The sequence below is a fragment of the Amphiprion ocellaris genome, chromosome 4 (genome assembly GCF_022539595.1).
Source record: "Amphiprion ocellaris isolate individual 3 ecotype Okinawa chromosome 4, ASM2253959v1, whole genome shotgun sequence".
Classification (NCBI taxonomy): Eukaryota; Metazoa; Chordata; class Actinopteri; family Pomacentridae; genus Amphiprion; species Amphiprion ocellaris.
Genome location: NC_072769.1, coordinates 8,586,857 through 8,606,237, shown reverse-complemented (window position 1 = coordinate 8,606,237; position 19,381 = coordinate 8,586,857). Strand labels below are relative to the sequence as shown.

The 19,381-nt window shown below is 37.4% G+C and overlaps 1 protein-coding gene across 2 annotated transcripts in view; it reads right to left on the bottom strand.

The window, feature by feature from the left end:
• Positions 1–1,445: 1,445 nt before the first annotated feature.
• rbm20 (RNA binding motif protein 20) overlaps positions 1,446–19,381 on the bottom strand; it is a 58,249-nt gene continuing 40,313 nt past the window's right edge. For both annotated transcript variants that reach the window (XM_023289934.3, XM_035957108.2), the window contains exons 5-14: positions 19,025–19,125; positions 12,451–12,597; positions 11,061–11,192; positions 10,902–10,981; positions 10,094–10,772; positions 9,935–10,015; positions 9,264–9,834; positions 8,253–8,318; positions 4,944–5,065; positions 1,446–2,785 (exon numbers count right to left, since the gene is read on the bottom strand). In XM_023289934.3, coding sequence (XP_023145702.2) covers positions 2,717–2,785; positions 4,944–5,065; positions 8,253–8,318; positions 9,264–9,834; positions 9,935–10,015; positions 10,094–10,772; positions 10,902–10,981; positions 11,061–11,192; positions 12,451–12,597; positions 19,025–19,125 — 2,048 coding nt within the window. In that variant the 3' untranslated portion in view covers positions 1,446–2,716. The remainder of the gene's footprint in view (positions 2,786–4,943; positions 5,066–8,252; positions 8,319–9,263; positions 9,835–9,934; positions 10,016–10,093; positions 10,773–10,901; positions 10,982–11,060; positions 11,193–12,450; positions 12,598–19,024; positions 19,126–19,381) is intronic.

Sequence of the window (19,381 nt, the reverse complement as noted above, 5' to 3'; positions counted from 1 at the left end):
TAAAACTAAAGTTTACATACACTCATAAAGGCCATTTTTATCAGGGCATTCTTGAAATTACAATGACTCCTATTACTCAGGATTTTCTATGATGGGATCATTGAAATGCATGTGTCTTTGTGACAAAACACAATCATGCATTTTAGTTATTTCATATATTTATTATCGGCCTTCTAGAAATATGACCAATTTTACTGGGTCAAAAGTGTACATACAGCAATGATAATTATTTGGTTATTGTTGGCCCTTGGCCATTTTCACCTGAAACCAGGCAGTTTTGGTAGCTGTCCACTAGGTTCTGGTTAAATCTTTGACCTCTCCTCTTGACAGAATTAGTGCAGTTCAACAAAATTTGTTGGCTTTCTGACACACAATTGTTTCTTCAGTCTAGTCTCTGGGTTGATGGGGTTTAAATCAGAACTTTGGGAAGACCAGTCTAAAATCTCAATTGTAGCTTTATTTAAGGGTTGTTTAAAAAAAAAAACAATCAAAAAACAAGACACTTTCGATGTATATTTGATGTCACTGTCTTTTTGAAACTCCCACGCAACCTTCTTTTCTTGAAGAATGGCGAGGTATCCTTCTTTTTTATCATTCCGTTTAATTTGTGTAAAGCACAAGTACCCCTGATGAATTACTTTGTATTTCCATTTTATGCCACTTTAAACTTTGACTACAATTTAGAGGGAAAGATTCCACTTTCTGCTCTAATGAACTCCTTTGACATCTTTACTTACTTTAAAACTGAAGATTTTACACAATGACTCATGTAAATCTTTTAAAATACAACACATTGTTCACCTTTAAATCTGCATTTTTCAATTTCAGACGTCTATGAATTGTTACCAGCTTCACCAAAATGTTTTAGCTCCTGTCCCTGTATATAACACCATATATAAGTGAAAACCTGCACCAGCTACAGCAGTAACATTCTGCTTGCACGTAGATGTTTGCGTAATAATAATTTTAAACTATCATACATAATGATATACCAGTCAGAGGCACCAAATCAGTACTTTAACATTCATACTTTAACTACATTTTGCTAATAATACTTATGTGCTTTTAGTTAAGTAGGGCTTTTCATGCAGGATTTGTTCTAAAGTATTTTTACAATGCTGAATTTGTATTTTTACATTCAGTAAGTGATCTGTATACATCTTCCACAACTGGTTGAAGTTCACATTTACTATTTGCTCCTACAGACCAGATGTGTTTTTGCCTCAACACTTGGGGGAGCTCTTTCACAACACTCTCATACAAGTCTTCATATACAAAAAGCACACGGATCAGTGTCCCATTGTGTTTAGATCAGTACTTTTATTTTAACTAAGCTGGTATGACATATCCAAAATGTATGATTTTCACTTGAGATCAGGTAAAAATACTCATCTAAACACGCTGAATGGTTTGATTTTAGTCTTTAAAAAATAGGTCACATGGAATTTGAAACATTTACAATGTTTATTCAAGTCTTTTTCATCAAAAATCATATGAAAAGTCTGTCAAGGAAAACAACACTATCACTGATGTCACAGGATCAGTATTCACAGTATACAAAAACAGAGTCTGGCTTGATAATCCAGAACCAGAAACACTTCATGTTTAACTGATAAATAAAACACATGGTCCAGTTTAAGGTCTTTGATATTTAAGGCATTACATATGATCGCAAATAGGACTGGGATTGTCTTATGAATTAAATCCAACATAAAAATAAATAAAGTTAAAACAATCTTTTGCATAGTTGCATCATTATTATTCTCAGTGATGTACATTCTTACCTGACAGAGAGATATTGCAGTGCACAAACATGTACACTATGAAAGGAAACAGCCTGACTTTGAAAGACCCAGACATAAATGAAAATGTAAATGTTCAATACACTGAAATCTGTTCAACACATACAACAAACCTGAGAATCTGCCTCAGTTTTTAAACTGAGAATAAATACGGTGGCCCGTACAATGTGCTGCAGCAAAATACAAGTCGATAAAACACAAGCAAACTAAGAAAACATCTTCACAAATCTGGCAATTATCACAGCATTTAAAAGAAATCTGCAAAGTTAGAAAACACTACCAAATACTGAGAAGTGCTACAAATGTTCATCTATTGTACTTATTTATTGGTTTTTTCTTATGTTGTAGCTCATTGAGCTCTCAGGGCCACTGTGAAAACATTCCTTAACATATATTTCAAGTCATTTTATCTGCCTAAATGCATATCTGTTGTTTGAATGGTGTACAGGCAAAATTAAAAAATATATTATCTTCTGAATTGATTTGAATTTAGCAAATAGACTAGTATAAGTCCATGTTATAAAAGACTGTCTTCTCAGGAACTGTCAATGCATATTGCATTATCAATTCAATAAAATAGCTAATTATTTTTATCTCACACAATCCAAATAAAATATAACTGTAAGAAAAATTCCCCCCCAAAATTCTATTAAATATGATAACCTCACTATACATCTCATTTCAGGTATGTACAAAACTGAGATCCTCTATGTCTGAGATTGTCAGCGCTGTTCAAGACCTTCAATCTTCACGCTCCCACAAATACTAAAACCATTTCAAGTGTCGACAATATTATAGTTTTAATGTATGACATTATCCATGCTGTAGTTGTCCATAGCTTTGCACAAACTGCACACGTACGCAACTCCTTCTTCTGCTGTTTACGGTGCAAGAGGTGAGAGGTCAAGCCGCTGTCACTGTGCAGCTGAGGGGTCAGTGAATGCGCCTGACAGGCTTTCCTCTGCCAGCTGAGACAAGTATTTCTGTAAAAAGAAAAAAAAATGGAGAATTTACAATCTGAAATATATCTGAATATATAAAGTATGGACTCATGAGCCGCAGCATTATGAACGATCTTTATTAATGTGTCCTTTGCACGGCAGCTGAACAGCAAGGATGTGCATTCTGCAAGACCTCTGCATGTGTCCCCGTGGTATCAGGCACCAAGGCATTAGCAGCAGATCCGTTAAGCCCTGTAAGTTGGAGGAGCCCTCACGGATCAGGCTTCTTCCAGTAAATCCTCCAGCACCCTGCCACCTATTCATGGTTCGCTCCTATTCAGACCTCCTGCAGTCCGAGAGCATCTCGCAGGCTGTGCTGTTTTGGTGAGTTGCGTTGACGAGTGGTTATAACTATTTCACTCATCAGTGTATGTAAAAAGATATTGGAAAGTGTGAATGATTTGACAGCACCAATGTATTTCCTAACATGAGGTAATGTGATCTCTTTTTTCCAAATTAGAACAAAAACTAAGAGCTCTGTAGCTATGATTTGTTACACTAAATCTATCCAGTCATGGAGATTAATTTTCTTTTTTCTGCAAAGTTCACGACAAGAAAACTGAACAGCATTTCATCAGCATTGCAGACCATCTGGTCACTCTTTTATATCAGCAGCATGTCTGAGGCAATTATACAGTTTTATGAACCCTTTCCGGGGTAGCGTTACTTAAACATAGTTTTCCGCTGAGTGTCAACAGTGTTAGTGAGCAGTTCAAGTGCTTTCTGAAATGGCACATATTATTCTGTGAATTAAGATAATAATCATCTAGAGATAATATTATCAAGTAGCATCCACAGCCAGAAAATTTCTCCTAAAAAGTGAAGTTGGTTATTCTGGTGATGTACATACAAACTTGTTCCACTATGCAATACCTGCTAACTACAGTATGTGTTGTAGATGAGTAAAGGAAAGCCTGAATCTCAAGAGCAAATCTATTAAACACCAGAATACACATACATGCAGAGCTTTGACAGACAGCACAACTGTTTAAAAGCGTTTTTTTCCTCTTGGTATGTAATCCATCAAATGTGAGGGAATCACGCTCCTCTGGTTTGCTTCAGCTGTGCTGCTGGAGACGAGAGAAATGCAAGAAGGCCTGGTGCTGACTGGCCAAAAACCGGAAACCAAATACAGTTGCAGGTTTACATGCAAGTGTTTATGTTTGTGTGTATGTATGTGAGCGAGGATATGACCATATATAAGTCTGCATTTGTTTGTGTTTGTCCATGAGATGGCATCTGTGGATTAAAAATGCTTAGAAGGATCCAGAGCTCAAGGTGATGCTTTTAATTGGCTTATTTTGTCCATTCAACAGCATGAAGCACAAACATTTATAATACTGTAAACCCTTGAATTAAGTGGGGTCAGCAAACATTTTAACAACAAATGACAAAACTATTTATTTATTATCAGCATTAACATAACACTGACTACCCCGGTGGTGTTTTTTTTTTTTTTTTTTTTTAACTGTCTACTCATAGTTGTACTTTTTACCAAATTGCAGTCTATTAAGTCCTTTTTTTCTTTGAGGGCAAAGTAGTTTTTCCAAAAATTCTGCATATTTTCAAATTTGTGTGATCGTGTGTTTTTGGAAGGTATGATTCATGCATAAATAAGTCACACGGTTTATACAGTACAGTACATTACAGGGGCTCATATCAAGCAACAGGTGATAAATTTTCCTCGTCACACTCCTGTTTAGAGAACAACATATTTAATAAAAACTTGAAGGTAGGACTTATCCCCACAATAAAACCAGCATATGAAGAAAGGCAAGGAAAATTGATATAGTACGCATGTGCTCAATGTAAAGTATGAAACAAAGCGACTACTCACCAGTCCGACAACAGGTGGTATAATCTCAAGACTGTTGCTACCAGACCACACTGACTGTGGACCACACTAACAGCACCCTCAGTGCAGAGGAAGCGTGCAGATGTACAGATTTTAGGTTTTAACACTTCATTCGCAAATGACATAAATTTCCCAGACAGATGTGTGTATGCGTAAACAAAGTCAGATGTGCATATATACAGTAATTCAAGAAAGGCAGACTGACTATAATGCAGGAATGTGTAAATCCAGATTTCCAGATTGCCCATCATCATCACCTGAAGGTGGGGTGTGTTCAGTGTTTACCTGCAGGTTCCTGTAGTGCACAGTGCTGCGGCAGTGAGATGTCTTTGCAGTTTCCTCGCTGGTATAGAACAAGCCGCAGAGTTTACAGTAGAAGCCAGTCCTTGGCACAATGAACTCCACTCCTGTTAACACAATAATTAGAGTTTAATCCTAGAAATCAGCACATGACAGATGAGGGGCCTCACAAGAGGTTTGTACCACAATTTAGAACAAAAATGAAACATCTTTTTGTTTTTTATGCCACGAGTTCATCTTTCATCCACAATCACACAAAGAGCATAAATCATGAGTCTGTCAATAAACTCACTGCACCACCTTTTGTATATTATAACTACTAAAATTAGGCCAGTTTGGGGACGCACAGACAGCTCAGCTGGCTGAGCAGGCGACCCATAAACAGGAGCTATAGTCCCCAATGCAGCAGTCATGGGTTAAAGTCCAACCCATGACCATTTACTGTATCTCATTCCCCCATTATTCTACCCACATTTCCTGTCTGTCATTCTCCACTGTCTTATACAATAAAAAGCAAAAAGGCCAAAAAAAAAAAAAAAAAAAAAATTAGGCCAATTTGATGGATTGGTGACAATGAGATAAGATTTTATGATATAAGAATGAAAAAAGTTTATGATTTAAGAGTTCAAAACTCATATAAGAATGGAAAAAATCAACACACGTCACGAAGAAAAGATTAAAGCAAAATGAAAGCAGTTTTATGAACCTTTTGAATGTTTAGTGAGGCTCAGACATGAAATATAAATTAGTTTTCAATCAACTGGGCCTGTGTGACTCCCTGGGAACATCATGCTGGTGTGGGTTCACATCACACCACACTGGGTTTTTTCTAGGGTGATGTCATTTATTTATTTATCTTTTCATACTGGGTGAGTATATTTTTGTTGACATCCCCACCCACTCTGATTAATTGATTTGGCCAAAGTGTTGGCAGATCGCACCAGAAAGCTTGTAAGCGTCCCCTGCTGCTCTGTAAATTTGACTGTATCTACTTTTTTGTCTTTCCTTTCCCTTTCCTCCATAGAAAATGTAACTTTTTAAAATTTTGCTTTGAAAATTGTAAATGTTCTGTAATGTGATTGTTTGTTATTTTCCTATCATCCTAAGGTATTTGGTCCACACAGTGGTTACTTGTTCTCTCAGTGTATTTCTCTCTAAACTTCTCGCATGGTTTCATTTCAGTAAATGTTCAAATGATTCAATATTTCACCATAAATCAATGAAAACAGATTTGTGCATCCAAGCTTTGTTTTTTCTTCTTTGTCTGCTTTTAATCATGTCATGACCTCTCAGATGTCCCTGTATATAAAACTACATATGAAATAGTGTGAACTTGCAGCGGCTACGACAATAACATGCTGCTGACACACTGAAGCTTCTGTATTAATAATCTAATAATATCATATATACTGACATGTCAGGCAGGGGGACAGACGCAGTACTTTTACTTCATTACTTTAACTGCGATTTACTGCCAATATGTATGTACTTTTACTAATATTTTTCATACAGGACTTCTACTTGTAATTTCTACATTGCTGCAATAATATTTTTACTTAAGTAAATGATCAGAATGCTTCTTCCACCACTAGTAAAATTAGGTTTTGCTCTTTGCACCAACAAAGAACAGAAATCATTCCACAGTTAACAAACCTGCCACACCACCTACTTCCACACACCATCTAATAAAATTAAATGATTGTAGTCAATAAGTTTCATGGTAAAGAAAAACAAAACAAAAAATGCATCACAAAGAAAAGATTAAAATTAAATCAAAACTGTTCTCTGGACCTTTTAAATGTAGTGTGAGGCTTATTGTCCTAATGTATTCTGTTTGTACCTGTGTACATCTAGTTTGTCAGTGCATTACTTATATCATCCTTTTCAGTCACCAGAGACAATAACACATGTCACATATCAGTGGAAAACAACTATAACTTAAATTATGTAAATGAAAGCCAAGTGAGGAATTTCACACATCCATAGCAAAAGATAAATCAAAACAAAAAAATCTCAAAATTATGAATTTGTATGGTAGTAAAGTGCATATGAGAAGCATACAAACACCATAATTTCAGTTTCTGCTATGTTGAATGACTTGGAAAGCATAGAGCAATATTCTCTGAGCTCTGATAATATAAAATAACTTAACAGCAACAGCCAGACAAGTCGTCACTGTTGGATTTCTTTGCTGTTTGCTGTGGACACCCAAACAAACACGTTCTTGGGGCATCATACAACAGAAATAGCCGCACAACTCATGACACACTCTTGTGTCTGTCCTGAGGTCTATTGTTGCTACGCAGCAGCAGGACTTACGTAAGTCTCCATGTAGAGAACCAACGCTGGCCATGTGCTGGGCCGTGTCATTCTAAACCTAATCATATAAATACTCACCTCCCTGGGGTGCATTTCACAACCTGCTCAGAAATAGGTCAGCAAGTGGCCAAGCAATTCCAGTCAATTAGAGTGCTAATGCAACAGGTTGTCAGTGCGCTTATTAATATTGTATAAGATAATACTTTATCTTTAGGACTAAGACTGCAGGCTCAGGACTCCATCAGCTTGTGTCAGTGGCAATGATTAAATATAGCCACAAACGCTGATAAGCAGGTTCCAAGCACATTGTTTTGACATATATGGATTAAAGAACTTTCATTGGATTCAGTTGGGTGACCTTTCAGTCACTGGGGATGTGTCCTGGACCACCAGGCCATCAGATAGAACAGGCCATTTTTTACGGCAATGAACACTAAACATGAACTGAATTCTACATACAATCAGGTTGTTCACTCTGGCAGTCTTCAGTGCAGTCTGTTACTAATTACCCGAAATTCATAATTAATAAAATAGTTGTGCAGATGATCAGAATGCCACAGTGAGTTTGGAAAAAGGTGATTATTTCTTTAGTATCAAGTTCCCAGAAGAAGATCTACAGGATTTCGTGGAAGATAGACAACTCCACTCCTGGATTTAAATGACTACTCAAATTTAAACTTCCATCTGGGGGACCAAAATTACAAGTACTAAGCTTTGTGAGGCCTGTTCGAGACTTTTCGTGTGTGACATTTTGTGACCATTAAATCAAATTGGAAACCTGTGAAAATAACTTGAACTGAAATCTAAATGCTAAGCAGTTGGGTTTTATCCAGCGTCTGATATACTGCTAAATCTATTTCATGTAAGCTATTTGATGAGAAAATAAGAAACATATGGACTACACTTTGGCTACTCAATAATCCTCAAAGATTTTATTGGTATGACAGTCATAGAAACAAAATATGTTGCGCTTACCCAAAGGGATGCTGTGTTCACTGACAGTTTTATCTTGTTCTCGCGATGGCGATGGGGCCTCAATATCTATGAAAGGCAGAATTAAATTATGAGAAAGGCAAATTCTCTATAACACTTCTGTTTGCTTTGGTGACAATGTTTTTTTTTTTTTAAATCTGAATTTATGGCACTAAATATGAGGGCTGCAGAAAAAAAATCTTCAACTGTTTTGATAAATATTAGTAAGTATATAGTAAGTGACTTGTAACAAGTGTATTTATTACAAAGGTCATACACAATAAGACACACATTTTTTTAAAAAAATGAAGAAAAAGGCCAGAAAAACATAAGCTACAATATCTGAAAATAAATAAATAAACAATTAAATAATAGTCAGATTTAAATGCAGTAAAACTGTAATATTATTTTTATGGTGACACATTGTGAAAGTGTGAAAATACTGATTCCTGATGTGAACATTATGCACAGTTTTAGCTTGTGCAAAGAAAATCTCTAAAACAATTGTTTAATAAATTATTTACTATTTTTTAATCATTATTGTTTTACAATACATAGAAATAGAGGTCTTTAATGTTGACTTTATTTATACATTTGATCATTGTTTTATTGTTGTGTTTGAATCAATACTTTTTTCTGTGATTTTACTAGTTATTATCTGTAATTTGACAAATAATTGCAATTAGAAACAGTCCAAAAAAATTTTTTTGACTGTACTATACTATACTATACTATACTATACTATACTATACTATACTATACTATACTATACTATACTATACTGTACAACCACAGAAAATAAAGTAAATTTAAACAGCAAAGAATATGACAAAAATATAGAAAATGAATCAGTTGTATTAAGTAAAACTAGAGATGTTTGTCCATCAAATTACCAACATTACTTTAATCTTTACTGAAAGCAAATCTGCATTATTTTTATGGAAGATATTAAGCTAAGATTCTTTCTGCAACTAATGACTTGATTCTTCTGCAAACTCCAGTTTTGAGAAGTACCTTTTTTATGAAGGCCATCCTTGTGTTGGACATTATTGATCGTCTCCATGACCGATGCTACTTCCTGGGTTTTACTGTCCTCTGATTCGCAAATGTGGTTTTCCACTGACTCTTCTGATGGCTCATTGTTTGTTACTTTACTGTCCTCTGTGCATGTTTCCTCCAGTGCTGCCTTAAACTCCTCAGTGGGGAATTCACCGAGGTTAGTGACCGATTGCTCAGAAGTCACTGGACTGGTTTTCTGCTCTTCAGGACTGGTTGCAGTTAGAACATTCTCTGCTTTCTCAGTTGTTGCCACCTGATCTCCAATATCCAAACAAGACTCTTCCTCTTTTGATTTCTCATTCGATGTCTGCTGCACCTCCAAAGAAGATGCAGATGGCGATACATGTTCCTCCACTGATTCAACCACCGCTTTAGGACAGGATGCAAACTCCTCTAGCTCAGAAAGGTCTGGCTCAATAATGGAATCATCTTCTTCTCCCACTTCATCAACAGTCACTAGTTCCTCCATGTTCTTAGGATACCAGCACTCTTCATCCGTGTCTTCTGCACTTTCCCACTCCTTCTTCTGAGGAAACAGGTCAAGAAAAGAGCTGTTAACACTCCATAGTGTGAGTTTGTTTGCACTTAACCTGTGTGCTTGTATAATATAGATCAGGCTTACTTACAGTGTCTTTACTACATTCAGTAGCCTCTTTTGACTTATTGCTTTGCTGAGGTGAAACAGATTTTTCTTTTGAATGGCGATCCTGTAAAAAGAAAATATTCGCTAGAAGGGCATGGTGGATGTAAAGTAACAATAACGCACAACTACAAAAGTTACTCACAGTATTTTCAGTAGTATTTTCTCTCTCCTGTTTCTCTGCAGTTGTGTGCCTCCTGCTGCTTCTCTTGCTCCTGCCTCTGCCTGGTGAACTCTGCCTCTTGTCTTCTGCTGTTCTGCAAAGTGAATCCTCAGTCATCTCAAACTCAGAATGTCTTGATCTACTGTGGTAGTCGCCACCGTCCCTCCTCTTTGACTTTGTGTCGTGCCGTTGGTACGGAGGCCTGGGCGGCTTGTCGGACTTGTACACTTGTTCCATGTAGAAATCATCTTCCATGTTCCTGTATGAGTTGAAGCCTTGAGGGCTTCCTCGTGGGTGCCAGTCTCTGCTGCCCTTCATCCCTTCACCTCCTCCTCCTCCTCCTCCTCCTCCTCGCTCATCTGCAGATCTCAGGCTGAGATGATCTAAGGGTTTCTGGTAGGTCTTCCGACGGTCAGACGCCCGTCCGTTTGGCCGTTCATCATCTACGCTGCTCCCATTCCTCCACGGGTCGTCCCGCTCCCTCGGCCAATCCCAGGAGCTCCGATGGGGGCCCAGGCCGTTGCTGCCTCTCTCTGGACCCCTGCAGGCTGCACCTTGAGGACTGTGGGCTGAACTGCATGATGTGAAACTGGGACTGTGGGAATGAGGACTCAGAGAGCGGCTGATTGGGCTGCGAGATCGAGCTCTCTCTGGCATGTAGCTGGAGAAAGATGGTGAAGTAGATTACATCAAGAAATCCTCATTTTCATATCACAGGATTTCCTTTCAAACCCCCATTAGATAAAAATAAGCATCTGAACCCCACAGTAGTGTAAAAAAATTGCCTTACTGTTCAACTTCCTGCATCTCGTCCCTCTCCCGCTGTGAGGTAATATCCTGGATGATTGACTGAACATCTTTCCCTGGTTTCTACACAGAAAAAACATTCAACTTTAGTAGTCGTTTACCACATACACAACCTGCTGTTTACCTTATTCTTCAGTTTTACCTTGAGTTGCAGCTCCTTGTACCTCTTAGACATTCGTATAAGAAGTTTCTGATTGTTGATCATGGCTGGAGTCAGCTGGTAGTATTGAACCATGGCCTGAGCTGCCTCCATGTACGCCATCTCCAGAAACGCCTTCATGGAGAACAGAAAGTTGCCATAAACAATAACCCCCCCTTCTGACAGCTTTGTCATTTCATAACTAATCTACTCAAACATATTTCAAACTTCAGATGACAGAGCGGATGCAAGAGAATCTGTAAAAAAAAAATCATCATGATCAGGGATCACATTTTATCACCATAATAAATCATCAGAACGGTTGCCTTAGTCTCCGCAGCCAGTGCCGTGATTTTAGTATGAATGCTTTGAATTTGATAGGGGTGATATTCATGTTCCACCAAGTGAAACCTTAAAACCCAAGTGAGCTGTCAAGTACTGGTAGTTAAACAGCCAGTAAGTTATGACAGAGTACATGATATCACACAACAGCTGCAACAGCAAAAAGATGCAGATAATCACAAAGGTATACAGAGAAAAAGTGGTGATCTGACACATTTGTTCCAAACGAGGATAAAAATGGAATCAAAGCATTTTCAGGAGATCCTGGGACAGAAATCAGCAAGACGTTTAAGATGACTGTAAGTTTGGCAGAATGTAATTAAACACAACGCTACATGGATAAACCCTCATTCTTCCAACATATTTAACATTTAAGGACTACCAACAAGACTCCCTGTTGACTCTAAGAATAAAGCACTGTAAGAAACAACCACATAAGTAAAATATTCTCTTATCTTCTCTCAAATTAATTGATGCAATCTAGAAAATAAATTATTATTATTATTAATGTAGGAAAAACAGTTCAATTGTGAATTGGGGGAAAATTAAAATATATATTTTTCTTTGATAGAAATGGCAGCCTTTATCCCAAGTACAATATTAGTTTTACTTTACTTGTGTCTGTCTCCTTCAAAATGATTGATCCCAAAACATATGTATTCCTAATTAACACAAAGTTCTAAAAAACTGACTAATAAATAAATAAAGAACCTGTGAGATTTAACAATATACATATAGTTTAGCTCTGTGGTTTGCAAGCATCCTGATCAATAGGATTAATATGAAAGGTCCGTCACATGTCTGACAAGCAGCTGTACTACAATAACATGTAAATGCCCAAATAAAGGAAATGACTGTGACTGATGGTGTACTGTGCTTACTTTGAATGTAGAAGTTAGTCTTTTTGTACTAATGTAAGCAAAATATGTGTGCCAGAAATGTAATTTCTATATTGATGTGAACCAGGAAACTATAATTGAAAATGCTAATATGTTTTTTGCAAATAGGAATAACAAATGATCAGCAGCGATAAATAATCCTAATATTGTACCTGATGGGTAGAACGCATTAAAATGTAGTTGGTGACTTTGCCGAAGGGGAGCCCCAGGTTGATTACATCATTCTCTGTGCAGCTGCCTTCAGGGAGGTTGCAGATGTGAACGACTCGACCTGCGGTGGCTTTTCTGGGAGGAAATGGCTGGAAATAAAAAATAATAATAATACAAACTTTCAGTAACCATGTTGTTTTAAACATACATATGAAAATCTGACCAATAATCTGACCAACAGACATTAAAACATCTGTTGCCAATCTGAATCAACAACCTTCACACCAGCTTATCAATATTTACACGCTCAGACTTGCACTGGTGCCAAAATTAAAATCACTTCATCCTGTTTACAAGGCTATTAACACCCTGACCAGTGGACATGGAGCTGCGTTCAGGTGTCAACCTGTCAGTCCCATAATGAGCACAGGACGGCAGAGATACAGGGAGCAGTCATTCAATGAATATAGCTCCAAACAGAAGGCTGAGAGCTCCAAACACAGTGTCTGATTCCCTTTTTTTTAAGTCATGACATTTAATTTTAACAGCTTTGGTGGAGAATTTATTTTTAAATAGTTTTAAAATTCTTATTACAAATTTATACGACCACTTTTCTCTTTTCTTTCAGTGACGTCTGCCGTAACTCTTAACAGAGTTAATACTGATCGTCTCACATAACTGTGTGCTTAGCAACAAAAAAAGCATGCTAAATTGTGTTCAGTCATGTTTGTAGGGCACCTGCTGCGTTACTACACAATATTTTTGTGAGAGTTGTATTTTTTGTACCCGATAGGTAACAGTTAATTGGTTGTGGTGGACACAGTGGCTGGAGCATTAGTTGTCCACAACATTGCAGACCCATTGTTACACCCATTAGTGTCATCATGCTGGAGCCAAGTGTTGTCTGGTAGTGTTGATCTTCTGACAGTGACACCAGTGCAGTGTGTGTTGATTTTCAGCTGTACAGTGCGTGTGTGCTGTGTGTCACCAGAAATACTTGTGTGACATTTTACAATTCTGTGTATCACATTAAAGTCAGACATGCTGTAGAAACTAATCTGTCTAATATCAATGTAATACTGTCAGACAGGACGTCATGTAATTTTCTCTCCTTGAAACAGTCCACCTCACTGCACCTATTAATAGTTCCTTGGCAGTTGTGCAGCCGTGATAATGGAAGTTTTCTTGTTTGGATTTAGAGACGTGTCGGCTGACTGGCCTTCAGATATTTCATACATTTGAAACACATGTCTCAACACTTGAAAAAAATTATTCAGAGAAGCTGTTAGCACCATTTTATTGAACGTGTGGTTGCAAGATAAAAATCATATTATATTAATTTCTCCTTTACCTCCATCCTTCCCTTTATTTGAGTCTCGTTCTCTGTCTAAAGCAACCTTTAGAGAGCAGAATGTGTCAAAGATCAGCAAAACAACAAGCTCCACCTGCAGCGATGATGTTGTCATTCAAATGCATGTCGAAGGCTCATTGCATTCACCTTTAGTGTTCTGGTGAGCTGCATGCCTCCTTTTAGTAGCTGTTTGTCTCACTGCTATATAATGCAACTCTGAAAATGCATGGTCTATATCCATCATCAAAGTAGCTGGTCAACATGCCGTTTGACACCTCATGTTCCTTTGACATCACTGCAGAAAGCGGTTGTAAATTCAGCTTGTTATATCTCGGAGTCTTATTTCTGCAATTTGTGCTGCAACTGCAATTTGTCCCGTTCCCCTCCTCCTCCTCTTCCCACTTCTCTGGCTGACAGACCTGACAGACAGTTCCATGTGTGGGACAGACTGGCAGTGCTGTTCTCCTTTGGACCAGCAGCCAGGGTCTGTTTTTTACACGGAATTTGCCCAGGGAAAAATCCAACAATAACACACACTTCACTTAACTGAAGCGTAGAATGCATAAAGGGGAGGAGGCAATTTTCAAACTAGAAATACACTTACCATGCATGTTGAAATAAAAGAGAAAAAAACAGACATTGTGCACTGCTCACATGGAACGTGTGACTACAAAAACCTGAGGTGTTCCATTTGCTTTCAGCATTGCTCTTGTGCAATTCAGATACTCTACATTTTGGTTGGTTATTTCTATTCACAACCTAATGGTTTCTGGCCAGCACGATGACATAAACAGCTCCAGATCTAAGAGTGATAATTCTCTTAAGAGCTCTATGCCAGAGCCAACACCACCACCAGGATACAGAAAGGTCAATGCAGGTTGGGCTCAATAAACAGATCCAGGAATAGGCTGTTTATGCCCTTGGAATATTAGAGAGAACAAGAGTGTTGGTCGCTGCTCGCTGCACACTCTAAAATCTGACTTGTAAAATGTTGTCTGTCTCTGAAAGCTCCAGACAGTTTGACCACAGCAGTAATATCGTTCTCAAGGTTGGCTCAGGCTTCCAACAGTAGCTGTTTCTGTGGACCGCAGACCAGAAGTACAGAGTTATGGTGTCACTGCCTCCTCCTCACAAGGAGGTAACACACGTGCTGCCAAGGCCTCTTGAAAATGCAAACGGGACTCCTGACACGTGGAACAACCAAAATAAAAAAATTGGATAAATGAATCACCAACATGGAGCAGGATAGATGTTGACATTCACTAGAGCTCGATTATAATGATTTAAAAGCACATGGAAATGCATTTTGTAGTGATACTGAGGCATGGTTAGCTTAAAAATCTTCTAATTTAATTGGCAATTAATAATGAGTTTATTACAGTTTCTATTAAAGGAGGCTTTTTTCTGAATTTTAATTTTCAGGTCATTATAGTTTAGCCTTAAGAGAAAAGTTATAAAAACAAGTAAAGCCTTTTGACGTCAAAAGTCAGCTGTACACTACAGACTACACTAAAGAGTGGTAACCCTGCTATCATTTTTTGTTTTCACAGTTCTAGTGATATTTTTTAATAATTTAATAATTCCCAGAATAGTCTTCTAAATGGGAATGGCCTTAAAACATTTTTCATATGTTGCATTGAGAACATCCTTCCTTTGTTGTGATTCAACATTGTAGGAATCGTTTCTAGGAGAACTTTCTCAACAGCAGCATCCCCAAAACATCCTCAGAATACCACAGGCAAAATGTTCTACGTTTGTTATTATGCCACATTACAGGAATGTTTTGGGAAAAAACATTCTATCATTTGAGGCCTCGAGAACACTTTGATACACTTTTTGAATGTTGGTTCTGCTGTTATAGAGAAACGTAATTTGACAGCATCTTCTGAATGTTAAAACATTCTGTCTTCGTTCACTTTAACCTTGACAGATTATAAGAACTTGTGGGTAATTTCAGCCAGTGTTGTGGGAACGTTCCTGGCTTAACCTCCTTTACCTCCTCCTGTGTGTTCAGCTGTATATTTTGACCTTAAAAACTTTACACTCTCAACATTATGACCTTGCAAACAAGGACCAAATGCTGTAAAGCGATAACAACCATTTCACGCTGTGCTTTCACTGCTTTCACTGACAGCGAGGTGCCCGACATCAGCTGGAATCTCTCCCAAGGACCCGTCTGTTTATTTGTACAAAGTAGGATCCATGTTGGAGGATCCGGGGAGATGGTCAGTTTGGTTTCACAGTTTCTCCCTACGTTCCTGTGCAGACTGCTCGCACCATTCCACGGATCACTTTACCAGTCTTTCACCAGACTGAAACTTTACACGGCTGCCTGGGGGTGTGACCCAGGGGTCTTTAGGTCTGTGCTCCTAACAGCAGTTAGCTGTAATCCTGTGTTTATCTCTGTTCAAGTTCTGCCGCAAGAAGCTACTGTGCAGCTTCACGCTGGACAATGCAGTTCAAAGCAGTTTGTATGTCTGCATAAATATGGACAAACATGTATGTACAAGCTTCTATGTGCAGGATGTAGCAAATGTTCCTTTGTTCTTTATTTTGATCACAAAATCAATTGAAATTCATATTTTGAAATACTTTACCAAAGGTGTTTCTTTTGATTTTGACAAATATTATGTAAATGTAATTACCTTTAATTTTTTTTATCTGCATAATCACAAAATAAACTCAATACATTGAAAATCCCACATATTACCATTGCATGTTGTGTGTGTGCATTGAAGTGCTGTTACCTCAATGCGCAGCTTTAAAAACAGTAAAACCACATGTTCTGCTTCAACAGGTGTGTGTTTATAGCAACTAACATTAGCTCATGTAGCACAGCCTATAAATACTTTCACTGTAATACAATAAAAATCCTTTTTCAATAACCGTCCAGTGAAGCATATGACATATCACATAAATAAGTTCAGGGTCCTGTTTAATAGATCCCCTTGGCAACGAAGGAAAGAACAAATGGCTGATACAAAACGGACACACGCATGTGAAAGAAGTGGCTTTGCAGTAAGAGGGGATGTAACTGAACCAATATGGCATCAAAATCTGGATCAGTTTTTCAGTCATGCAAACCTTTTTTCTCAAATCTTTGATGCATTCTTCACATTGCCCAAACTGTACTGTGTATTTTGAGCTTACATTTCATTACTCAAATTCTTTTTCGCTAGACAAATTATTTTTAAATTCACCGTTGTAAATTTTTTCTTTGTCTGATTGTTTTTTTTATCTTATTGAAAAACATTTTTATTAATTTTCATACTCTAAAATGCACAATATTGCATGATTTTGTAAAGACTACATATTGTGACTTGAGTTTAGATGGTAAATTAACTGGTTAAACGAAGAGATGACAAACTGTATGTGCAACAGGTGAGTGGCTTCAAAATAAGATTTGAGATTCTGCAGGCATCTAACACATATCTTCCAAACTGCAGTGACTTCTGGATAAACTAAATGAAATTCATTCAAGTTAGTCTTGTCATTATTTGTGTTTTCAGCTGAAGTTTGTTAAAATGCTTTCAACTGTATTTTATGTATGGTAAAATTTTGAAAAAAGGATCAAAATATCACAAACACTGAGCTGAAAAACATCAAAAGGTTTTTCACTTCAGAAGCTGCAACTTAAAAATATATATATGTGTGAGACAATAGACTGAATAGTGTAGTATTACTTAAGAACATGTAAAACAGATGCGGACACTCATTATGCAATGTGTTTTTTGTGCATGACGTTGAGCTTGACAAAACTGCAGCTAAAATTAATAATGTAAAGGCTGCACAGTGCATTAGGTATGTGTCTGTAAGCATGTTGGAGCTCCTACATGGTGAGCGTATTAATGCCCAATGACTGTTGAAAGCTCCACGCTGGGAATCAGCAGTAGAGCAGGTTCGCTGGGGCTAATTTCAGGCACCTTTCACCTGACTTATCATTTGCACTGCACTTTTCAAGAGACTACCATGACGGACGCCTATCAACAGCTGCTGTTTTCCGCCCAAGTCAAAAGCCAAGGCTCCTGAAGAGGCAAACAGACTGTAGGGCTACAGGTTGGAAAGCTAAGCTTCTAGGAATAGTCTTAATTAATAGGAATTTCAGATGACGTGTTGAGATTAACATTAATCTTTGCTTCATTTTTGGTAAACCTCCACATTTGTGAAATAGATTGTATACCCTCAATTTTACTCTGTTTAATTTATTTGCATTTACAGATTGAAGGGTCGAGGAGAAACCTCAAAATAAAACAAACAAAGCTTCTGTGTCTACATTTAAGCTTATGTTAAATGTCACTGAAATCTGTTGCTTCTGTACTGAATAATAATAAAAAAAGATGTAGTGCTAATAAACACGTGTTACATGTGTGATTTATTTGGAGCGTGGGCCTGTAGAAAGCCTGTCCAGACAGCTGCTTTAATGCTGTTACTGGAACTGTTTCTGATCTGAAAGGCAGAAAATCAAAGGCTGAACAGGCTAGAATTTTTACTATGTAGATGCACTTAAAAATTTTAAATGTGTCTCCCCCAGCCTAAAATAAATTAGTTATTGTGAGTACAAAAAAAAAAGTATGATAAAGTTTTAAAGAATACATACGACAATCGGAAAGTATAAATGATTTCACAAATGTACAATTAAATTGTATCTGGAGGATGAAGAATCCTTAGATGGTAAAATACGAATATATGAAAAAAAATGCATATTCCTTTATCCATAGTTTAATGATCTAGTTTGTCAAGTTATCCACATCAGTGGAAAAGAGTTGTCAAGCCTGAACAAAGCCTGCTTTGGGCCCCAGCAGCTGTCAACAGGAGGATCTGAGTTCATTCATTACACAGGACACATTCAGGGTCAATTCATTACACACCTTATAAACTTTTTCCTGCTGCTGAGCTACAAACTCTTCAAAAACACAAGGAAGACATTCAGTGTTAGTAACAGTCTAAACATCATTAGGGATAACGTCTAGTAAAATATCATCTTACTCTGCACAAAAGGACACCAACAGCTAGCGCCAGCTGGGCACATTATTCCGAAAGTAATTGACAAGAGTCAAATATTACTCATTTATTGTTTTTTCCATACAATCAGAGATTCCTGTTCTTGAATAACAGCTGTTCTATTATCACTGACATTTTTTTAACCTGTCATAAGATTTGATTTATGTGCCGAGACAAAGTGTAATAATCCAGAAAAAAAGACAGCCCCAAAACATTTGTCTGACCTTTGACTCTGGCTGGTGTGAGGGAAATCCTGTGTCTGACATGGGATAAGTCTTCATGGCTGTAGCTGGCAAGTATGTCGTACTGGCTCCTGAGGATACATCTGTGGAAACAGTTGGAATTGTGGACTTAACATTCCTCTTAAGAAAAAAAAAAGGTGACTTTGTGGCTTAGCATTAAAAAAAAAAAATAGTAGCAACAAAATATCATTCATCAGCATTAGTTTTCCCATTTTTGATATTTAATTTGTTGTTGTTCTTGGATGGAATTTGAACAAAGTAAGTTGTGAGAAAAAGATTGAAAAAAAATGTACCATTCTTAAGAACTGACAACTGGAAAATGTAATGATAATCCAGCGT